The sequence below is a fragment of the Nerophis ophidion genome, linkage group LG08 (assembly GCF_033978795.1).
Source record: "Nerophis ophidion isolate RoL-2023_Sa linkage group LG08, RoL_Noph_v1.0, whole genome shotgun sequence".
In the NCBI taxonomy this organism is placed as follows: domain Eukaryota; kingdom Metazoa; phylum Chordata; class Actinopteri; order Syngnathiformes; family Syngnathidae; genus Nerophis; species Nerophis ophidion.
Genome location: NC_084618.1, coordinates 16,370,829 through 16,393,085, shown reverse-complemented (window position 1 = coordinate 16,393,085; position 22,257 = coordinate 16,370,829). Strand labels below are relative to the sequence as shown.

General features: G+C 39.9%; 1 protein-coding gene across 2 annotated transcripts in view; it reads right to left on the bottom strand.

The window, feature by feature from the left end:
* pik3r1 (phosphoinositide-3-kinase, regulatory subunit 1 (alpha)) overlaps positions 1 to 22,257 on the bottom strand; it is a 67,487-nt gene that overhangs the window by 38,971 nt on the left and 6,259 nt on the right. The window contains exon 2 of one of the 2 annotated variants that reach the window (XM_061907860.1): positions 20,405 to 20,986. In XM_061907860.1, the coding sequence (XP_061763844.1) occupies positions 20,405 to 20,741 (337 nt within the window). In that variant the 5' untranslated portion in view covers positions 20,742 to 20,986. Of the gene's footprint in view, positions 1 to 14,231; positions 14,372 to 20,404; positions 20,987 to 22,257 lie in introns of those variants that run through there. The other variant, XM_061907861.1, reaches the window with a different exon arrangement.

Sequence of the window (22,257 nt, the reverse complement as noted above, 5' to 3'; positions counted from 1 at the left end):
CGCGCTTGACATGGACTCCAATTAGACAAAGCCCTGGTGCGTCTGATTATTTTGGGACAGGACGGTCTGGGTTTCTTCTCGGTACTGGACTAGGAGGCTCACATCCAGGTGATTGATGGGTCGCTAGGATCTCCAGGAACATATTCCTTGCCAAGTGGACTTCATTTGAGCTTACGTATGGTTTTGTGCAGCCACGTTTGCGGTTTCCGTTAGGTCAGGGGTCGGCAACCAAAAATGTTGGCCCAAAAATACAAAAAAACTGACCTGTTTGGAGCCGCAAAAAATTAAGTCTTATATAAGTGTTATAATGAAGGCAACGCATGAAGTGTCTAAATTAGCCTACTATCAAAATAACTTTAAAAGTCTAATATAAGTGTTACAATGAAGGCAGCGCATGATGTAAGTGTCTATATTTGCATACTATCAAAATGACGCATGATGAAAGTGTCTATACTGGCTATAATAGCCTACTATCAAAATGACTTTAAAAGCCTTATATAAATGTTATAATGAAGGCAACGCATGATGTAAGTGTCTATATTAGCCTACTATCAAAATGACTTTAAAAGTCTAATATAAGTGTTATAATGAAGGCAACGCATGATGTAAGTGTCTATATTAGCATACTATCAAAATGACTTTAAAAGTCTTGTATAAGTGTTGTAATGAAGGCAACGCATGATGTGTCTATATTAGCATACTATCAAAATGACGCATGATGAAAGTGTCTATATTAGCTATAATAGCCTACTATCAAAATTACTTTAAAAGTCTTATATAAGTGTTATAATGAAGGCAACGCATGACGTAAGTGTCTATATTAGCATACTATCAAAATGACGCATGATGAAAGTGTCTATATTAGCTATAATAGCCTACTATCAAAATTACTTTAAAAGTCTTATATAAGTGTTATAATGAAGGCAACGCATGACGTAAGTGTCTATATTAGCATACTATCAAAATGACGCATGATGAAAGTGTCTATATTAGCTATAATAGCCTACTATCAAAATAACTTTAAAAGTCCTATGTAAGTGTTATAATGAAGGCAACACATGATGAAAGTGTCTATATTAGCTATGATAGCCTACTATCAAAATGACTTTAAAAGTCTTATATAAGTGTTATAATGAAGGCAACGCATGATGTGTCTATATTAGCATGCTATCAAAATGACGCATGATGAAAGTGTCTATATTAGCTATAATAGCCTACTATCAAAATAACTTTAAAAGTCTTATATACGTGTTATAATGAAGGCACCACATGATGTGTCTATATTAGCATACTATCAAAATGACTTTAAAAGTCTTAAGTGTTATAATGAAGGCAACGCATGATGTGTCTATATTAGTGTGCTATCAAAATGACGCATGATGAAAGTGTCTATATTAGCTATAATAGCCTACTATCAAAATGACTTTAAAAGTCTTTTATAAGTGTTATAATGAAGGCAACACATGATGTAAGTGTCTATATTAGCATACTATCAAAATGACTTTAAGAGTCTTGTATAAGTGTTATAATGAAGGCAACGCATGATGAAAGTGTCTACATCAGCTATAATAGCCAACTATCAAAATGACTTGAAAAGTCTTATATAAGTGTTATAATGAAGGCAACGCATGATGTAAGTGTCTATATTAGCATACTATCAAAATGACTTTAAAAGTCTTATATAAGTGTTGTAATGAAGGCAACGCATGATGTGTCTATATTAGCATACTATCAAAATGACGCATGATGAAAGTGTCAAAATTAGCTATAATAGCCTACTATCAAAATGACTTTAAACGTCTTATATAAGTGTTACAATGAAGGCAACGCATGACGTAAGTGTCTATATTAGCATACTATCAAAATGACGCATGATGAAAGTGTCTATATTAGCTATAATAGCCTACTATCAAAATAACTTTAAAAGTCTTATATACGTGTTATAATGAAGGCAACACATGATGTAAGTGTCTATATTAGCATACTATCAAAATGACTTTAAAAGTCTTATATAAGTGTTATAATGAAGGCAACGCATGATGTAAGTGTCTATATTAGCATACTATCAAAATCACGCATGATGAAAGTGTCTATATTAGCTATAATAGCCTACTATCAAAATAACTTTAAAAGTCTTTTATAAGTGTTATAATGAAGGCAACACATGATGTAAGTGTCTATATTAGCATACTATCAAAATGACTTTAAGAGTCTTGTATAAGTGTTATAATGAAGGCAACGCATGATGAAAGTGTCTACATCAGCTATAATAGCCAACTATCAAAATGACTTTAAAAGTCTTATATAAGTGTTATAATGAAGGCAACGCATGATGTAAGTGTCTATATTAGTATACTATCAAAATGACGCATGATGAAAGTGTCTATTTTAGCTACATTAATGGAAGCCGTCTCCGTGGCAACCGGGTAAAGAGGACACAAGGCTAGGCTACTGCAACGCACTTCTTAGCAGGAATTGATTAAAGTGGACCCCGACTTAAACAAGTTGAAAAACTTATTGGGGTGTTACCATTTAGTGGTCCATTGTACGGAATATGTACTGTACTGTGCAATCTACTAATAAAAGTTTCAATCAATCAATCAAAGTCGGGATCCTCAACACGAATATACAGAATAGTGCTGCTAGGATCCTGATGAGAGTGCAGAAATACGACCCATCTACCTCAAAGCACTACTCACCCCCAAGTCCTACATACGACACCTCCGCTCCGGACAGGCTAACCTCCTCCAACCTCTGAGGACAAAGCTACGAACAATGGGAGACCGGGCTTTCAGTCTGTGGAACGCTCTCCCTGACCACCTGAGGGCACCACAGACTGTGAATGCTTTTAAAAAAGGCTTAAAAAACCCTTCTTTTTAAAAAAAAGCCTTTTTTAGATGTATGCATACTAGTTCTAGCTATTAGGCTGCTCTAGTTTTTATTGTTATTTATTTTTATTATCTTAAAAAAAAATACACTTTAGCACTTTGAGGTTGTTTGCTCAATGTAAAGTAATTTTTACAAATAAAATCTATTATTATTATGATTACACGTCGGTGCAGGCCCGTACCCCATGAGTGGCCCACCCGCCAAACGTCCGCGCACAGCTGCCGCCGTCGGCGTGCAGGGGTCGCGTAGGTGGTGGGGGGGCGGGGAATGGGGTGCAAAAGTCTCAACGGGGCCAAAATGTCATGTCTGAACCGGGCGAACTGCAGACTGCGGGCAAGACTGGGCCGGGGCGCCAAGAACAGGCTAAAGATAGCACGGGCTGGGGTTAAATATAGGAGGACTGCTCAAGTAACCCTCATTTTCAGGTTATAATGTTTCCCCTTGTCTGGGGGGGGGGACGAGGCCAGGCAGGACGGCGACGACAGGCCAACAACTCTGAGCTCACGTGGATGTATGCGTGGGGAACAGCAGCGTCCCACAGGCAGACATTTTTGACGCGTCACCATTTTTTTGCACGGGGAATGAATTCCACACCTTGGTGATGCGAGGAGACGCTTAGGGGAGGTCACACCGCCGCCTGCAGGCCGGCGCCAGCATTGCACGTGCGTCGACCAATGAGACGGCTGTTGCTGTACCGCTCCGGTGTTAGGAGTTGTGTTATTAACCCTATAATGCCTAATGTATCATAAGTGATACATACATTTTTGAATGCAATTTGTTTTTCCCTAAAACAAAAAAGCCTGACGTGTCAGATCAGATGCATGAACTGTTTTGAAAATGTGTGTATCAAATTTGAAACAACAGGCATATAAGGTACATGAGTGAGTTGGCATTTTATCTCATTTCATGCATTAAAAACTACCATTGAGCAACTTTAGGCCCCCTTCCACCGCAGAGAAATTTTACAGGAAGTTTCCTATTTACCCGGGTAAATAAAGTTTCCCCTGTGTTTCGACTAAAAACTACCCGGGTAGATTTAGTTCTTCAGGAACTCTTGGAAGGGTAGTTGACTGGTTGAACCCAATTGGGGGCGTTCCTAAAACTTCTCTTTCAAACACACTGGAATATTGAAGTGGTGGCCTCAGCCGTTTACTACTCGGACTTTGTTGGACAAATGTGGTCAAAGGAGTCAGCACACGAGTGGGAAGAAAGTAAAAAACATTAAATATGGATATTGACTTTACTACATGTTGTAAAAGTAGTCAGTGAGACTCCATTTGTCTCCACAGAGTTTTAAGCCTCAACCCGAGCGAACAGACTGCTAATGCTAACATGTAACGCTAAAGCCGATGTGTTTGTGTTGTAAACACTGACATTTATTATTTATATATTGGTATTTATAGATAACTCTGACATTTCTTATTTATATTTTGTTATTTACAGATAAACACTGACATTTATTATTCATATATTGTAATTTATAGATAAACACTGACATGTATTAGTTATATATTATTTACAGATAAACACTGACTTTATTTATATTGTTATTTACATATAAACACTAACATTTATTATCTATATATTTTTATTTATAGAAACACTGACATTTATATATTGTTGTTTATATAAACACTGACATTTATTATTTATATATTGTTATTAGCAGATAAACACTGACATTATTTGCATATTGTTATTTACAGATAAACACTAACATTTATTATCTATATATTTTTATTCATAGAAACACTGACATTTATATATTGTTTATATAAACACTGACATTTACTATTTATATATTGTTATTCACGGATAAACACTGACATTATTTGCATATTGTTATTTACAGATAAACACTGACAATTATTTATACATTATCATTTAGATATACACTGCCATTTTTCATTTATATTTATATATAACACTGACATTTATTATTTATATATTTTTTATTTACAGATAAACACTGACATGTATTATTTGTACATTGTTATTTACAGATAAACACTGACATGTATTATTTATATATTGTTTTTTAAATATAAACACTTACATGTATTATTTATATATTGTTATTTACAGATAAACCCTGACATGTATCATTTATATATTGTTATTTACAGATAAACACTGACATGTATTATTTATATACTGTTCTTTACAGATAAACACTGACATTATCTATAAATTGTTATTTACAGATAAACACTGACATGTAATATTTGTATATTTTTATTTACAGATAAACACTGACATGTATTATATATATATTATTATTTACAGATAAACACTGACATGTATTATCTATATATTATTATTTACAGATAAACACTGACATTCATTACTTACATATTGTTATTTGTAGATGACATTTAGTATTTATGTTATTTACAGATAACACTGACATTTATTAGCGATACATTTTTATTTATAGATAAACACTGAAATGTATTATTTATATATTGTTATTTACAGATAAACACTGACATGTGTTATTTGTATGTTTTTATTTACAGATAAACACTGACATGTATTTATATATTGTTATTTATAGATAACACTGACATTAATTATCTATATATTTTTATTTACAGATAAACACTGAAATGTATCATTTATATATTGTTATTTACCGATAAACACTGACATTTAATATCGATATATTGTTATTTGCAGATAAACACTGCCATGTATTATTTGTATATTTATATTTACAGCTGAAAGGGACCAGAAAGAATCAGCTGACCCTCATGAACTCATCAACAACTTTCTGACTGTTGGACATTGCGGACAAAAGCCCGGCCTTTTATAAACAATTCACTACACTTTATTTTATAGAACAGATCGTTTTGTCTATGATCGCCTTGTATTTCAATGACTTACTTTTTATAAAAATACCTCGGATATAATGTTGTTTATTTATTGACATGGTATCGGTGTAGCAATAGAGTCAACCACTCCTCCGCACGTCACTTGCATAAACCACCTGAACTGTGAAATGTGGTGGCAACACAAACCGCACACTTCTACAGGAACACATAGTTCCAGGAACCAAACTTTTGGTCGAAAAAGGCAGACATAATGTTGACATTATACAATGTGGTATATTTAGAGGTATGACATTCCATATCAAATGTGCTGTATTATTTTGTGGCGATCACTCGGTGTGTGTTGACATAATAAATGATAGCTTTCTGACTTCTGTGAGGGACAACCGATAAATCACGTTGACTTTGTAGATTACAACATGGAAGGTGCTTTGAAAACGATAAAGCTGTTCTTTTAATAATACGACAGATACTTCTGTGGTTTCTTAAAAAAAAATAACGGGCTGAAAAATTTGATATGAAAGTTAATTTTTGCAAAGAATATGAATAATTGGAATAGTGGTGGGAGGGTCCGCCGTTACCCCCTGGGCTCCTGCAAACTGCATGTCATGTGCTCTCTGGGTGTTGTTGACTCAAACAAACATTTTCATTTATTCCCTTTATAAGCGCAGCAGTTACAGGAAGTAAGACCGCTAGGATTCTTACCAGGAGGTTTTAGGGAGTTGCCGTAGTTTGAGCGTTCCCAGATGTGCACAAGAAATGGGATGGCGTGCTGTGTGTGTGTGTGTTACCTAGCAGCAGCCAATGATGGATGCCGCCAAGGCGGTTATGTAAGGCCACACCCACAGCGAGGCGCACGTCTCGCACGCTACACGCCCCCCCCCTCCCGCCGAGGAAGGCCTGGCATCTCCCGCGACTCTCTAATCGCACCTCTCGCTCGGTCAGTCTGTCTGCCGGCCGCCTAATCCTGCTCGCAGACGCCGCGCGGCCTCTAAAGGAGCTTTGCCGCTCGGCTCGCAATCAAGTAATGAGACGCACGCCATCTGATCGCCTATTGTTCACGTCGGAGGAGAAGACGGAGGAGCGGGGTCCCGTCCGTCGCCCTTTGACCCCGCTGGCAAACGCCCGCAGGGACGCGTTGAGCAATGTTTGTCCCAGCCTGTTTGTTTTTCCAGGGAAAGAGTCGGGATCCTGTGGCTCGGCGGCCAGGAGTCAAAAGTTAGAAAATGAATCAGTAACTCGGTGTTGGGGGAGATCTTGCGCAATGTTTGGAGAATATTTCAGGTTATTGTCCACGAACTCCCGGGGAGCAGGCCCAAATAGTCCTAAAGCCAGATGACAGCTTTCTGCAAGGAGGCTTCGCTACACATCTTAAAATAAGCCCAAATAACTGCTTATTGTCTGTCATTTAGCTGCAGAAGTTTACCTACCGCTAACAGGCTGTTTATGTTAGCCAGGGGTGTCCAAAGTGAGGCCCGGGGGCCATTTTTTAACGGCGCCACGGCACATTTTAAAAATACAATTGAAAAAAATTAAAACATAAAAAGTGGTATAAAAGAGCAAATGTAAAATGTAACAAGAAAATGTTGCAATGTAACACAAAGCTGCCATGAAAGCGGTTTCTTTCTGTAAAAAATAATCCATCCATCTTCTTCCGCTTATCCGAGGTCGGGTCGCGGGGGCAGCAGCCTAAGCAGGGAAGCCCAGACTTCCCTCTCCCCAGCCACTTCGTCTAGCTCTTCCCGGGGGATCCCGAGGCTGTCCCAGGCCAGCCGGGAGACATAGTCTTCCCAACGTGTCCTGGGTCTTCCCCGTGGCCTCCTACCAGTTGGACGTGCCCTAAACACCTCCCTCGGGAGGCGTTCGGGTGGCATCCTGACCAGATGCCCGAACCACCTCATCTGGCTCCTCTCCATGTGGAGGAGCAGCGGCTTTACTTTGAGTTCCTCCCGGATGACAGAGCTTCTCACCCTATCTCTAAGGGAGAGCCCCGCCACACGGCGGAGGAAACTCATTTGGGCCACTTGTACCCGTGATCTTATCCTTTCGGTCATGACCCAAAGCTCATGACCATAGGTGAGGATGGGAACGTAGATCGACCGGTAAATTGAGAGCTTTGCCTTCCGGCTCAGCTCCTTCTTCACCACAACGGATCGGTACAACGTCCGCATTACTGAAGACGCCGCACCGATCCGCCTGTCGATCTCACGATCCACTCTTCCCTCACTCGTGAACAAGACTCCTAGGTACTTGAACTCCTTCACTTGGGGCATATATATAATATATATAATAATAGTGAATCAAAATCAATGTCATTATGAATTATTGACCTATTCAAGGTTCCAATTACGTCACATTGAATTTTAGTCCACTTTGAGATATGTTGCCCAAATGTTGCATATTTTGTGTTTGCCATATAAAAACTGAGCTGTTTTTTTTTAAAGGACGGCCTAAAATAGGGCTGGGCTATATTGCCTTTTTTTAATAACGTGACATTTTTTAGGCCATATCACGATATACGATATGTATGACGATATTTTGCCTTAGCCTTGAATGAACACTTGATGCATATAATCACAACAGTATGATGATTCTGTGTGTATACATTAGGGATGCACCGAAATGAAAATTTGTGGCCGAAGCCGAATAATGAATGCAGTTTTCACAATTTTTTTTATATTGCATAAATAGCCTAGAATAAATATTTAGACATGTTTTTCAAATAAAGTATTTTTTCATTGAATATTGACATTTTTTTAATATTCCAGTAGCCTTTGCTTTTCAAAAAAAGCACAAAGTTTTCCATTTATATTAGGCCTTCAAACAAAACATGCATTCCAAAAAAAAAACAAAGTGCATTAAAGTGGATAAACCCACAACAAATGAATTATTGTCCTTTTGGCAAAAGTCTGCTTAGCCACAGTAGATGCGCTAATAATGTAAACAGAAGGCTCAAGTAAACCTCAATTAAGTGTGTGCTTATAACCTCTTACACAGGTAGCCTACACAACAGGCTAATAATGTAAACAGAGGACCCACTAAATCTCAATAAGTGTGTGCTTATAACCTCATACACTTATACAGGTAGCCTACACAATAGGCTAATAATGTAAACAGAGGACCCACTAAATCTCAATAAGTGTGTGCTTGTAACCTCATACACTTATACAGGTACGCAACATATCCCAAAGTCACCGCGTCACCGAACGTTGGTTGATTGCGTCACCGCGTCAAAAAATTGCGTCACACGCCACTATTCGGCCTTGTTCTTAACTCATTCCACCGAAGGCCGAATGTGGCTTTTTTTTGCCATATTCGGACAAATATATTCGGTTACCGATTAATTGGTGCATCCCTAGTATACTGCATTCATATAAGCTACTTTTAAACTTTCATGCAGAAAAGGAAATCACAACTAAGTCAATTTACCAAAACTGTATTTATTAAAGTTATGAGCAGGTGACTTTTCAAATGATGCTACATATTAGCAGTGATGCTACTTCTGGTAGCAACGCTTTCCCCCCCCCACACTTGACAAATTAAAGTTGTCTGTTCGACATTTTCCCGCTTGAAGCCGAACCACCGCCAGGCGATGGGCCCCGTGCTGTTTTTATTGGGAATTAATTCTTCCTTCATTTGTTACGAGATTTGCACCTTTCTCCGCAACAACCCGCTAGCATAACCTTAGCCACGCCGCTACCTTTCCGCTGGGCGAGGAAGTATACGTATGACGTGACAGTAAGTGACGTATGAATGTGCGCCTGCTTGTCTGTGAGGAGACACAGGATAGAGAAGGAGAGTGAAGTGAAGTGAAGTGAATTATATTTATATAGTGCTTTTTCTCAAGCGACTCAAATGGCTTTACATAGTGAAACCCAATATCTAAATTACATTTAAAGCAGTGTGGGTGGCACTGGGAGCAGGTGGGTAAAGTGTCTTGCCAAAGGACACAACGGCAGTAACTAGGATGGCACAAGCGGGAATCGAACCTGCAACCCTCAAGTTGCTGGCACGGCCACTCTACCAACCGTGTAATGCCCGCAGCTGCGTGAGAACGTCTACTCGAATATTACGATATAGTCATTTTCTTTATCGCACGAAGGCAAACCTGCGATATATATATTGTGTATCGCCCTAGCATTAAACGAACAAACAAAAAACATAAACAACAAAAAAACTTACAATTGGCGGATAGATCTGAAGTTGATCTCGAGAGCATTGTGTTAAAAGTAAACAGCAAAAAAAAAACACTTTAATGAGGAGGACCCTTTTTTGGATCAGTGTGTTTTGTTATTTAGTGTCATTGCACAAAAAATAGTGAAATAAAATCAGTTGTGTTATGAGTTGTTGACCTTTTTACGGATCCAATTATTATATAGTCTCAAATATTCTACTTAAAAAAATTATTGGGTGAAAATATTGCATACTTTGTGGGGTTTTTTCCATAAAAAAAACATGGTTTTCTTTGACAAAAAGAGCATACAACTTAAATCTTTAAAAACGTCATATTGACATATAGACCTAATGTTTATCCAAAGCAAGGGTAGGGAACCTATGGCTCGCGAGCCAGATGTGGCTCCTTTGATGACTGCACCTGGCTCTCAGATCAATTTTAGCTGACATTGCTTAACACAATAAGTAATGAATAATTCCGCTGGTAATCACAGTCTCAAAAATAACGTTCAAAATATAAAACACTCTTTTACATTTTACCACACCTGTTCAAGAAATTGCATTAATGGTAAGAAGTATTTTATTTATTTTCAGTTAGCCTCAGAATAACAATGTTATTAAAAAGAATAAAATACTGATTTTACTCTAAAAATGTTAGTCTTTCTTAAAAATGCACGCATATGGTTGTATTCAGTGTTAAAACAAAAATGATATGGCTCTCACGTAAATGCTTTTTAAAATATTTGGCTTGTATGGCTCTCTCAGCCAAAAAGGTTCCCGATCCCTGATCTAAAGATTTAAAACTTGAATAATAATAAACATAATAATACTGAATAATGACACATTTTTAACATTTTATTTTTACCAAAACCCTTTGGGGTCCCCGGGATCAAGCCTGAGTGGAGGCCTAAATGTATATATTTTTTTACATATATTGGATTGTTTTTTTAAAATAAAAGGCCCACGCTTGCTTTGAGTTTTCAGTGTGCGGCCCTCAGTGGAAAAAGTTTGGACACCCCTGATGTTAGCACTTTAACAGTTAGCTAAGCTACATGCTAGTGTTGCTATCCTCCTTAAATGAGTCTACAATTAGGGGCACTCACCTTTAGTTTATTTTTTGTTGAAACAATACACAAAACAATGACATGTAACCATAGACATGTTATAAAAAGTAGCAGCATGGAGCGCTACTGCCTACTGACGAGACGCGGGGACGCCATCTTGGAGTGGTGATCCGCTCCAATTCAGCGCATTTAATTCATCTTAGCTTGCTGAATACCACTCATTTTCACGCTTTTTTTTTTTGTCATACGTGTAGCTATGATAAAGGACACGTTTTATTATTCATAGTTTGCTTAACAGTAATAGAATATAACTGACCAGACGTCCGAGATCAAAACTGGGAATATAATCCCAGAGAAGGGGGAAAAAAGTTTAGGTTATGGATACATGTTTATATCCTACATAAAATATGTATGAATACATTAGATATATATAACATACATTAATTATAATTAACATTGTTATAATATATATATCATCTCTTGTATTTATGTTTTGTCATACATTCTTCCCTTAAATTATAATGTTTACAGTGATTGTTTTATATGTATAAACATATATAAACACCTGAAAGTCTTTACATCATCTAGAACCACCAATCTGTTTCACCGGATTCAGAATAAAACCAAATTCTGTCTTACAATCTTTATTTTCATAATTTATTTCAACTTTATGTTATTTAAGTATGACATTTTTAAATGAATTTAATTTCATTGACAAGCAATTTCTATTCTGTTCATACTCTTGTTTGCTCGCGGCTACGATTTCAGTACTTTTGAAGATCTTTGCTCCTTCTCAACTCTGTGGTGATATCCTTTTCACAAAATACAACCAATAGTATGTTACTACGATTATTATTTTCAACAGTCCGCTCATTTTAGCAAGAAAACGCTGAACACCATCTTTGTTTTCTACCTTAGTGCACTATTCCTGCTCTAATCGTTGGCTAGCATTTAGCATATTGATTGCTAGCTGTAAACTAGCCCATTAATCACTAGCACGCAAATTGGTAGCTAAAAACTAGCTAGCTGGCAAGGAGCACGTAAATCGCTAGTTGACAATTAGGATGCTAATCGTCGGCTAGCAACTAGAGCCCTGATCATTGGTTAGAAACTGGAACGCCAATCGCTAGCTGACAGCTAATGCGCCAATCGGCAGCTGACAGCAAACGCGCCAATCGCTAGCTGACAACTAGCGCCACAATCGCTAACTGGCAATTAGTGCGCCAATCGCTAGCCGACAACTTGCGCGCCACTCGTTAGCAGGCAACTGGCGTGCCAATTAAAAGCTTACAACTAGCGCGGCAATCGCACGCTTACAACCAGCGCGCAGAGCGCAAGCTGACAACTAGCGTGCTAATGGCTAGCTGTCAACTAAAGTTAAAGTTAAAGTAGCAATAATTGTCACACACACACTAGGTGTGGCGAAATTATTCTCTGCATTTGACCCATCACCCTTGATCACTCCCTGGGAGGTGAGGGGAGCAGTGGGCAGCAGCGGTGGTCGCGCCCGGGAATCATTTTTGGTGATTTAACCCCCAATTCCAACCCTTGATGCTGAGTGCCAAGCAGGGAGGTAATGGCTCCCATTTTTATAGACTTTGGTATGACTCGGCCGGGGTTTGAACTCACGACCTACCCATCTCAGGGCAGACACTCTAACCACTTATCCACTGAGTAGCCTACTGCGCTAATCGCTAGTTGGACACTAGAGTGCTATTTGCCAGCTATCAAATAACGCGCTAATCACTATCTGTCACCCGTTCTGCGAATCCCTAGCTGCCAATTACTTTGTTTATCGCTAGTCGACAACTAGCATGCTAATCGCTGGCCAACAACTAGCATGCTAGTCGCAAGCTTACAACCAGTGCGCCGACCGCAAGCTGACAACTAGCGCGTTAATCGACAACTAGTGCACCAATCGCTAGCTGACAACTAGGGCGCCAGACTTGTTCACGCCACAAACGGGGAAAAGCTACGATTGCAGTACAGGTTTCGGGAGTCCGTCAGAGCAAATTAGCGATCAGTGTAGTTTTTTTGTGCCGTGGCACTGTCACAGCAATCAGCACTTAGCACAATGCTGCTCCGTGACAAAGCCACACAATCAGAGAACCGCATTTCAGCCAGGCAGCGTGGCACCAAGCGCAGCGATACACAAGATTTAGTCATGGGCTGGTTCTAACTATGGTCCTTTCCCGGGTCTAACTTTGGTCCTTTCCTAGGTCTATCTAAGGTCCTTTCCTGGGTCTAACTAAGGTCCTTTACCGGGTCTAACTATGGTCCTTTCCCGGGTCTAACTATGGTCCTTTCCCGGGTCTAACTATGGTCCCTTCCCGGGTCTAACTATGGTCCCTTCCCGGGTCTAACTATGGTCCCTTCCCGGGTCTAACTATGGTCCCTTCCCGGGTCTAACTATGGTCCCTTCCCGGGTCTAACTATGGTCCCTTCCCGGGTCTAACTATGGTCCCTTCCCGGGTCTAACTATGGTCCCTTCCTGGGTCTTACTATGTTCCCTTCCTGGGTCTCACTATGGTCCCTTCCTGGGTCTTACTATGGTCCCTTCCTGGGTCTCACTATGGTCCCTTCCTGGGTCTCACTATGGTCCTTTCTTGGGTCTCACTATCAATCAATCAATCAATGTTTACTTATATAGCCCTAAATCACTAGTGTCTCAAAGGGCTGCACAAACCACTACGACATCCTCGGTAGGCCCACATAAGGGCAAGGAAAACTCACACCCAGTGGGACATCGGTGACAATAATGACCCAGTGGGACGTCGGTGACAATGATGACTATGAGAACCTTGGAGAGGAGGAAAGCAATGGATGTCGAGCGGGTCTAACATGATACTGTGAAAGTTCGATCCATCATGGATCCAACACAGTCGCGAGAGTCCAGTCCAAAGCGGATCCAACACAGCAGCGAGAGTCCCGTTCACAGCGGAGCCAGCAGGAAACCATCCCAAGCGGAGGCGGATCAGCAGTGCAGAGATGTCCCCAGCCGATACACAGGCAAGCAGTACATGGCCACCGGATCGGACCGGACCCCCTCCACAAAGGAGAGTGGGACATAGAAGGAAAAGAAAAGAAACGGCAGATCAACTGGTCTAAAAAGGGAGTCTATTTATGGTCCTTTCCTGGGTCTAACTATAGTCCTTTCCTGGGTCTAACTATGGTCCTTTCCAGGGTCTAACTATGGTCCTTTCCAGGGTCTAACTATGGTCCTTTCCTGGGAAAAGAAAGGCTTTCAATACACGGGAGGAGCAGCATGTCTGACCTGGAGGATCACGCTGTTCCAAAATGCCACGCTCAGAAAAAGTCGAGTGCAGAGGAAACAATGCGGCCAAGTTGGTCCGTTGCAAAGATAGCATCAAATGTTCCCCGCCGAGGAGAAGCGGCACATCGCACTCGACCCCCAACGCTACTTTTCCCTTGGCTGGCCGGCCGGCAGACGATAAGACACAGCGTGGAGACTTCTTGATAAAGCAAATACTTCTTGGATCCTGCACAGACACTTTTGTTGTTCTTTCTGCTGCCAACACCCACAATGCACCGGGCCTTGTTGAGATAACATGTACTTTCTCTTGCAGTATTGTGCAACCTTGTAAAAAAAAAAAAAAAAAAAAAAGGAAAAAAAAAAGAAGCAGCGGCCGTTGAGCTGTGCTTCTAGCGCCAGGTTTCAGGACAGCTGCGTTTTAACATTGACGCACTGGTTCTATGCCAGGGGTGTCAAACTTGTTTTAAATCGGGGGCCACGCGGAGAAAAATCTACTCCCGAGTGGGCCGAACTGGTAAAATCACGGCACGATAACTTTAAAATAAAGATAACTTCAGATTTCTTTGTTTAAAAATAGAACAAGCACACTACAAAATGTACAAATCATAATGTTGTTGTTTTTTACACTTACATGTTGCAGTTAATAGTATTCTATCTTTATTTGTCATTATTTATATTTTCTGAATTAATTATGTGATAATGTTCATCAGTCAATTCATTGGTGTTAATTTTCAAATCTATCAAGATAAAAAAATTATATCAAAATCAAATTACAGCATGCTATTTATTTAGTGTGATCATTTCCCTCGACTGATGTACTAACATTGTGTGGTTTATTTTGTACATTCACTACATTGCCAAAAGTAATTGGCCACCTGCCTTGACTCACATATGAACTTCAAGTGCCATCCCATTCCTCACCCATAGGCTTCAATATGATGGGGGTCCACCTTTTGCAGCTATTACAGCTTCAACTCTCCTGGGAAGGCGGTCCACAAGGTTGCAGAGTGTGTGTGTGTATATAGGAATTTCCCACCATTCTTCCGAAAGCGCATTGGTGAGGTCACACACTGATGTTGTGTCTCTCTCTCTGTTCTTATTCATCCCAAAGGTGTTCTCTCGGATTCAGGTCAGGACTCTGTGCAGGCCAGTCAGGTTCATCCACACCGGACTCTGTCATCCATGTTTTTATAGACCTTGCATTGTGCACTGGTGTTGAAAGAGGAAGGGGCCTGCTCCAAACTGTTGCCACACGCATGGAATTGTCCAAAATGTTTTGGTATCTTGGAGCATTCAAAGTTATTTTCACTGAAACTAAGGGGCCTGAAAAACAACCCCACGCCATAATTCCTCCTCCACCAAATTTCACACTCGGCGCAATGCAGTCCGAAATGTACCGTTCTCCTGGCAACCTCCAAACCCAGAATATTTAGGAACAAGGAAATTTCACGACTGGATTTGTTGCACAGCTCGCATCCTATGACGGTTCCACGCTGGAAATCACTGAAAGCAACCCATTCTTTCACCAATGTTTGTAGAAACAGTTTCTTGATTTTCCACACCTGTGGCCGAGTCAAGGGATTAGGACACCTGATTCTCATCACACGGATGGGTGGCCAAATACTTTTGGCAATATAGTGTACTTTAAAAAAAACAACCAAAGACACTGAAAATGTGTGTTGTTCGCGCTGTGGCGCCATCTTTTGGACAAGTTTGCTCACTACGGTGCGACATGGCTCCTCTGTTTGGAGCGTACAAGTTCCGTCCCGTCTTCTAGCCGTCCGTAGCGTTTTTACTCGTATGTATTCTCCGTTTTTGACTCCACGCAACGTTTGTAAGTTTTACAATGTAACTACAACAATTCGTACTCGCTAAACCGTCCCATGTGTGAGGTCTGTAGGAGTGTTTTCAGCCACATTTGTACGTGCTAAGAGATGGCTCTACTTGGTTCTGATATAGTATAGTATAGATACATATGTATGTATATATAGATGTATGTATGTATAAATGTATATATAGATGTATGTATGTATTTATCTATGTATAGATGTAAAGCGCTATACAAGTACAACCAATTTATCATTTATGTATGGATGGATGTATGTATGTATAGATGTATGTATGCATGCATACATACATCTATACATGTATGTATAGATGTATGCATGCATCTATACATACATACATCCATTGATCTATACATACATCTATACATGCATGCATACATACATACCACATCCATCTATACATACATACATACATACATACATCCATTGATCTATACATACATCTATACATGTATGTATAGATGTATGCATACATACAAACATACATACCACATCCATCTATACATACATACATACACTGATCTATACATACATCTTTACATAAATACATAAATTCATACATCTATACATACATCCATACGCACGCTAAAACGTGAATATGGGTAGGATTAAATAAGCTCTGCTTCTTCCTACTCCTTTTCAGACATGCTGTAATGAAACACTGCAAATATGTTACTTTGCAATTGCAACGTATGCATGTTCCAAAGGAACTGACACTATTTGTCTTTTGGTCAAACGGGTGTTGTGATTGATGCTGTATTACTGCCGATCCCAAGATTTAACCCTAACAATCAGATATAGTCTGTATTTTGCTCATCCTCCAACCCCCCCCCCCCCCTTTCACATTCCTATGGCAGATATAAATATCTGCCAGCGGCAATTTCTCGAGTAGAAAAAATGGCTAAAGCAGACTAAAATATGAGTGTTTAATGTTTCGCTTTGTGTTAACGAAGACGACGTGAGCGAGTCCTGCAGGACCATAGTCTCCCGGAGAGGAGGCCCAGGAGAAGGAGCAACACTTTTCATGTTTTGGGAACGGAGGCAGAATAGTTTCACATCTGCTGCACTCATGTAAGCCCCCGTGGCCCCTTTTCCCCCAGCCCCCCCAGCTCCAGGAGCTATCCAAACATAGGAGAAAGCGAGGGAGGAGAAGGGGGGTGGGGGGGGCTGAGGAGCGGATCCCTCGGTGCCGGCCAATAAATCACCGGGAGCAACAACAAAAAAGAAAGAAACGGGGGCCCCATGAGCGGAGGACCCCTCGTCAAAGCCCCCTGGAGCATGAAGGGCCCTCCCAAGCTTCGCCCCCACTTGAGTCCTTACCCTCTGCACACATTAGCCTTTTAGCTCTCTCCTGTAGGGGCCCCCGAGCCACGGCCAGGACACAGAGACTTTTCTTCTCCCGGTGCTACATTGGCCGCCCCTCACGGGGTGTTGGGCAAAACCGCGGCACAGGAATTTCACAAGCGCCCCAGAAACTGCTGCAGCTGCAGGGAGGCCGCCGCAAACATGGCCGTCTGAGACCCCTGAGGCTCGCGGCGTGGAACGGGAACGGGAGAGTATAAATAATGAAGATGGCACTTTAGAGAGGCTTGCTAGCATGCGAACGTTTTAAGATAGCATTTAAGCTAATTATGTACATTTTAATGGGTTTTGTTCATTGGCGCCATCTTAGACGTACGTTAGCTGTTCGCCTACTAGCATGCTAACGCTAGCGTGCTAACATTAACATGCTAACTTTTTATGCTAGTATTTTAGCTTCATTAGTTCTTTTTAATATAATAGTCGTGGGTTCTGTTACTTGACGCCATCTTAGAAGCATTTTAACTGTTAGCAGGCTAGTTAGCATGTTAGTGTTTTTGCTAGCATTTACCCACTATTTCATACTTTTTAACCACATAATCACAAATTCTGTATGCCAGCTGTTCCCACTGAGGGCATTAATGCTAAATGAATGGCCAATATGAACCTCTGCATGATTCTCAACTGATTTAAACCGTTCCAACATCCACACACTCCACTCGTCCTGCACACTCAAGCAGACATGTTTCCCGGTCTCGAAAATTACCCGGCTACCAGAAATGTTCCCTTGTTGAAAATGAATTGGCGATATATAAACGACTACATAGCCCACATTTCTCAACCGATTTGAACGGTGGCAAAGTCAGCGAACTGCTAGCGCGCTAAAACTAGCGGGCTAACCTTGTCAGCCAATTTGACACTTTTTAAGCTCATTTTCCAGTAGTTCACCTTAGAGTCATATAATACCATACAGTTTTGAACAAAAACATTTCGTCACAATTGCACCCTGTCTCGATTAACATTCCATTAAACATTGCACAGAACAAACTAGCAGATTTCATTCATCGTTTATATGTATTTTACATTTTTTCTTCTTGTAAAACTGTCTGTGTTCATATTTTTGGACATCTGGAACAGATTCGTTGGATTTGCATTATTTCCTAGGGGAAAAATTTATTTGGTTTTCGCACTCTACATTGTTTTGTTTTTTTTAAAATCACAAATAAAAACCCAGTTATTAATAAACAGATACGTGTTAATGCGGTGAAGTCTTAACATCGTACTGTGCAGTAAAAACAACTGGAGAGTCAAACCTCTCTAAAGCTGTATAAAAAAAACCAAAAAAAAGGTAAAGATTGCAGTTTTTCCCCGGGTAGTTTTTTTCCCCCATCCATTTGCGTCAGAGTGACTCAAACAAAAAGGGAACATTAAGTTTGATGTACTTCCCTAAACTCATAACTTTTATGGAAACCGATGACGAGTCTAATTGTCATACGTTGTGGAGTTTAGGGTACAAAAATGGCGGTTGGCGCTGCTTTGCGGCTCTTCTGCGGATATTTCCGTTACACCAGACCTGGGCAAAAATATAGCCCATTAAGATTTTTTAACCCGGCCTGCCGGATGTTCTACATTATTAGTTTTCGAATAGAATAGAATAGAATGTACTTTATTGATCCCTCGGGGAAATTCAGCACCACAGTTTGCTCACAATAGACAATAATAAAAATAAATAATACACAACATATATTATATATATATATATATATATATATATATATATATATATATATATATATATATATATATATATATATATATATATATATATATATATATATATATAATAAATAATATATGAATAATATAATTATATTCTACATAAATTCTACATTTAAGTGCAGTCAAGGAACATGTGCATTATACCAGGGGTCACCAGCCTTTTTGAAACAAAGCGCTACTTCTTGGGTACTGATTAATGCGAAGGGCTACCAGTTTGATACACACTTAAATAAATTGCCAGAAATAGCCAATTTGATCACTTTACCTTTAATAAATAAATAAATATATATAAAATGGGTATTTCTGTCTGTCTTTCCGTCGTACATTTTTTTCCTTTTACGGAAGGTTTTTTGTAGGGAATAAATGATGAAAAAAAACACTTCATTGAACGTTTTAATAGAGGAGAAAACAGGAAAAAAATTTAAATACAATTTTGAAACATAGTTTATCTTCAATTTTGACTCTTTAAAATTCAAAATTCAACCGAAAAAAAGAAGAGAAAAACTAGCCAATTCGAATCTTTCTGAAAAAATTTAAAAAATAATTTATGGAACATCATTAGTAATTTTTCCTGATTAATATTAATTTTAGAATTTTGATGACATGTTTTAAATAGGTTATAATCCAATCTGCATTTTGTTAGAATATATAACAAATTGGACCAAGCTGTATTTCTAACAAAGACAAATCATTATTTCTTCTACATTTTCCAGAACAAAAATTTTAAAAGAAATTCAAAAGACTAAATTTGATTCTAAAGATTTTCTAGATTTGCCAGAATATTTTTTATGAATATTAATGATAACAACTTTGAAGAAATATTTCACAAATATTCTTCCTCGAAAAAACAGAAGCTAATATGAAGAATTAAAATAAAATTTATTGGTTATTCATTACGATAAAAATTTTTTTTACTTAAACATTGATTTGAATTGGATTATAAATCCCTCTTTCTTTATGTTCATGAACATTTTCGGTGTCCCATTCAGTAAAAAACTGTGAAATTCAATTTTTTTTAGGTGGTCCGTCGTAACGTTTTTAGAATTCTGTCGGATGTTTTGGTACTTCTATTCCTGAAAAAAAGGAGCCAAACACATACAGTACGGCAGTTTTTTACAGCTAAATGTGTTTATATTATTAATACACACGTACACATTGGCACCCCCATTTTTCTCTCTCAACGTGGCCCCCGAGTCAAAATATTTGCCCAGCTCTGCATTACACGATTTCTTTAGCGATTCCACTCACCTTGCTCCGAGTCGGAGTCGGCCTCGGCCCGGAACACCCCGGGAGCCACCGGCAGGGGTCTGAGCGGCCTGGGCTTGGGCGTGGGCGGCGAGATCCACTTCTTCCCGATGTACTCCACGTACGTGCCGGGGAAGTCGCCCTTCTCCTGGGTGCTCTCATTGAAGCCGGGCAGCCACCCGATCTCTTCGGGCCTCTGCTCCAGGCCGTCGGCGTAGCCCTGCGCCGCCAGCGCCCCCTTGCTCACCAGCAATATGTCCCCCACGTGCAAGTCAATGTCCTCCTCGCGCTCCTTCTTGTACTCGTAAAGAGCCCGGTACTGATAGCCTTCGGCGCTCATGACGTCCTTAAGATTTTACGAGGTGCAGAGGAGAAAAAGAAAAAAAAAGCTACTTGTCGGTTAGCGTGCGATGCGGACGTGTTCGCCGCACATCTGCGCGGGACACCGGGCGATTATTTAGAGACGATCGCCTAGCTGGTCTTCATTCTTTCGTCTTTTCTGGGTGATTTGTGGCTCTCCGCCGCGCCGTACCATCCGGGGGGGGAAGTACTGCAGGGCTGGTGCAGGGAAGCTATGCAGCAGACCTGCGAGGGGACACAAACACATAAAACTATGATTTATTTACTCAGGAGGAGGCGGCATATTCATGCCAGACTGTATAGTAAGAGCATATAGGAGGCGGGGAGGCTGATTAATGGAGTGTAAATAAACTAATGCAGACAGTTCTAAAATGAGGCTGACCAGCTCCTTTATTTTAGGTCACTTATGTTGCACTTTTGCACGCATTAAATTAATAAACGCGGTTGTAATCAATTCAACTGTTTAAATACTTACATAGTGAAAGTAAAATAAATGTAAAACTGCATCAATATATGTAAAGTAAAGATTCATCAATAATGGCTTTCTAATCGAAATCGTGAGGTGCCAAAAGATTTCCAAGCTAGCGTCATTAGCATAAGCTAATATGCTAACACGTGTTGGCATTATTAACTGACAATGGCATTCATTCCGTATTGTTTCCGTTTTCGTCAATTCCTCAAAACATCATTACTAATGTAGCAGCCTAGTTTTGAATGGCAGGGTCCCTGCTAGCACATGTTGATAAAAATATAACATTTACCGTATTTACCGCACTATAAGGCGCACCGAACAACCTAAAATGTTCTCAAAAGCTGACAGTGCGCCTTATAATCCGATGCGCCTTATATATGGACCGATATTGAGCCACAACAGGTCTCACAACTACGGTAAACAGCCGCCGTTTTTATTTTCCCCCGTAGGAGAAGTGCGCGGTGCATGCTGGGATATATGACTGCGCCAGGTGTGCCGTTTTCATTTCCATTTGTGTGTTTATATAAAGACCCCAAAATGGCTCCTATTGAGAGAGATGATTTCAGGAAAGCAGGAATTGTCACTGACAACAGCAGCGACACTGACTCCATTAACGACGTCTCGAAATAGTGCAAAGCAATAACAATATATCAATAACTCAACGTTGCTCAAACGTTAATGTCACACAACACAACACACAAAATAAACATGTAAAGCTCACTTTATTAAGTTATTCCTCATCCACGAAGCCCTCGAATTCTTCTTCTTCAGTGTCGGAATTAAAACATGTCACAAGAGGTCTCGCAACTACGGTAATCAGCCGCCAACTTCATTTTCCACGCTTCTTCTACGGTTAGCAGCCGCTGACTTCCTTTTCCCTCGTAGAAGAAGAAGCGCAGGGTGCATGCTGGGATATATGACTGCGGGAGGCGTGCCAAGTTTTTGTGTGTTTATGTAAAGACCCCAAAAAGGCTCCTATTAAGAGACATGCTTACGACATAGAGAAAGGCGATCAGTCACACAG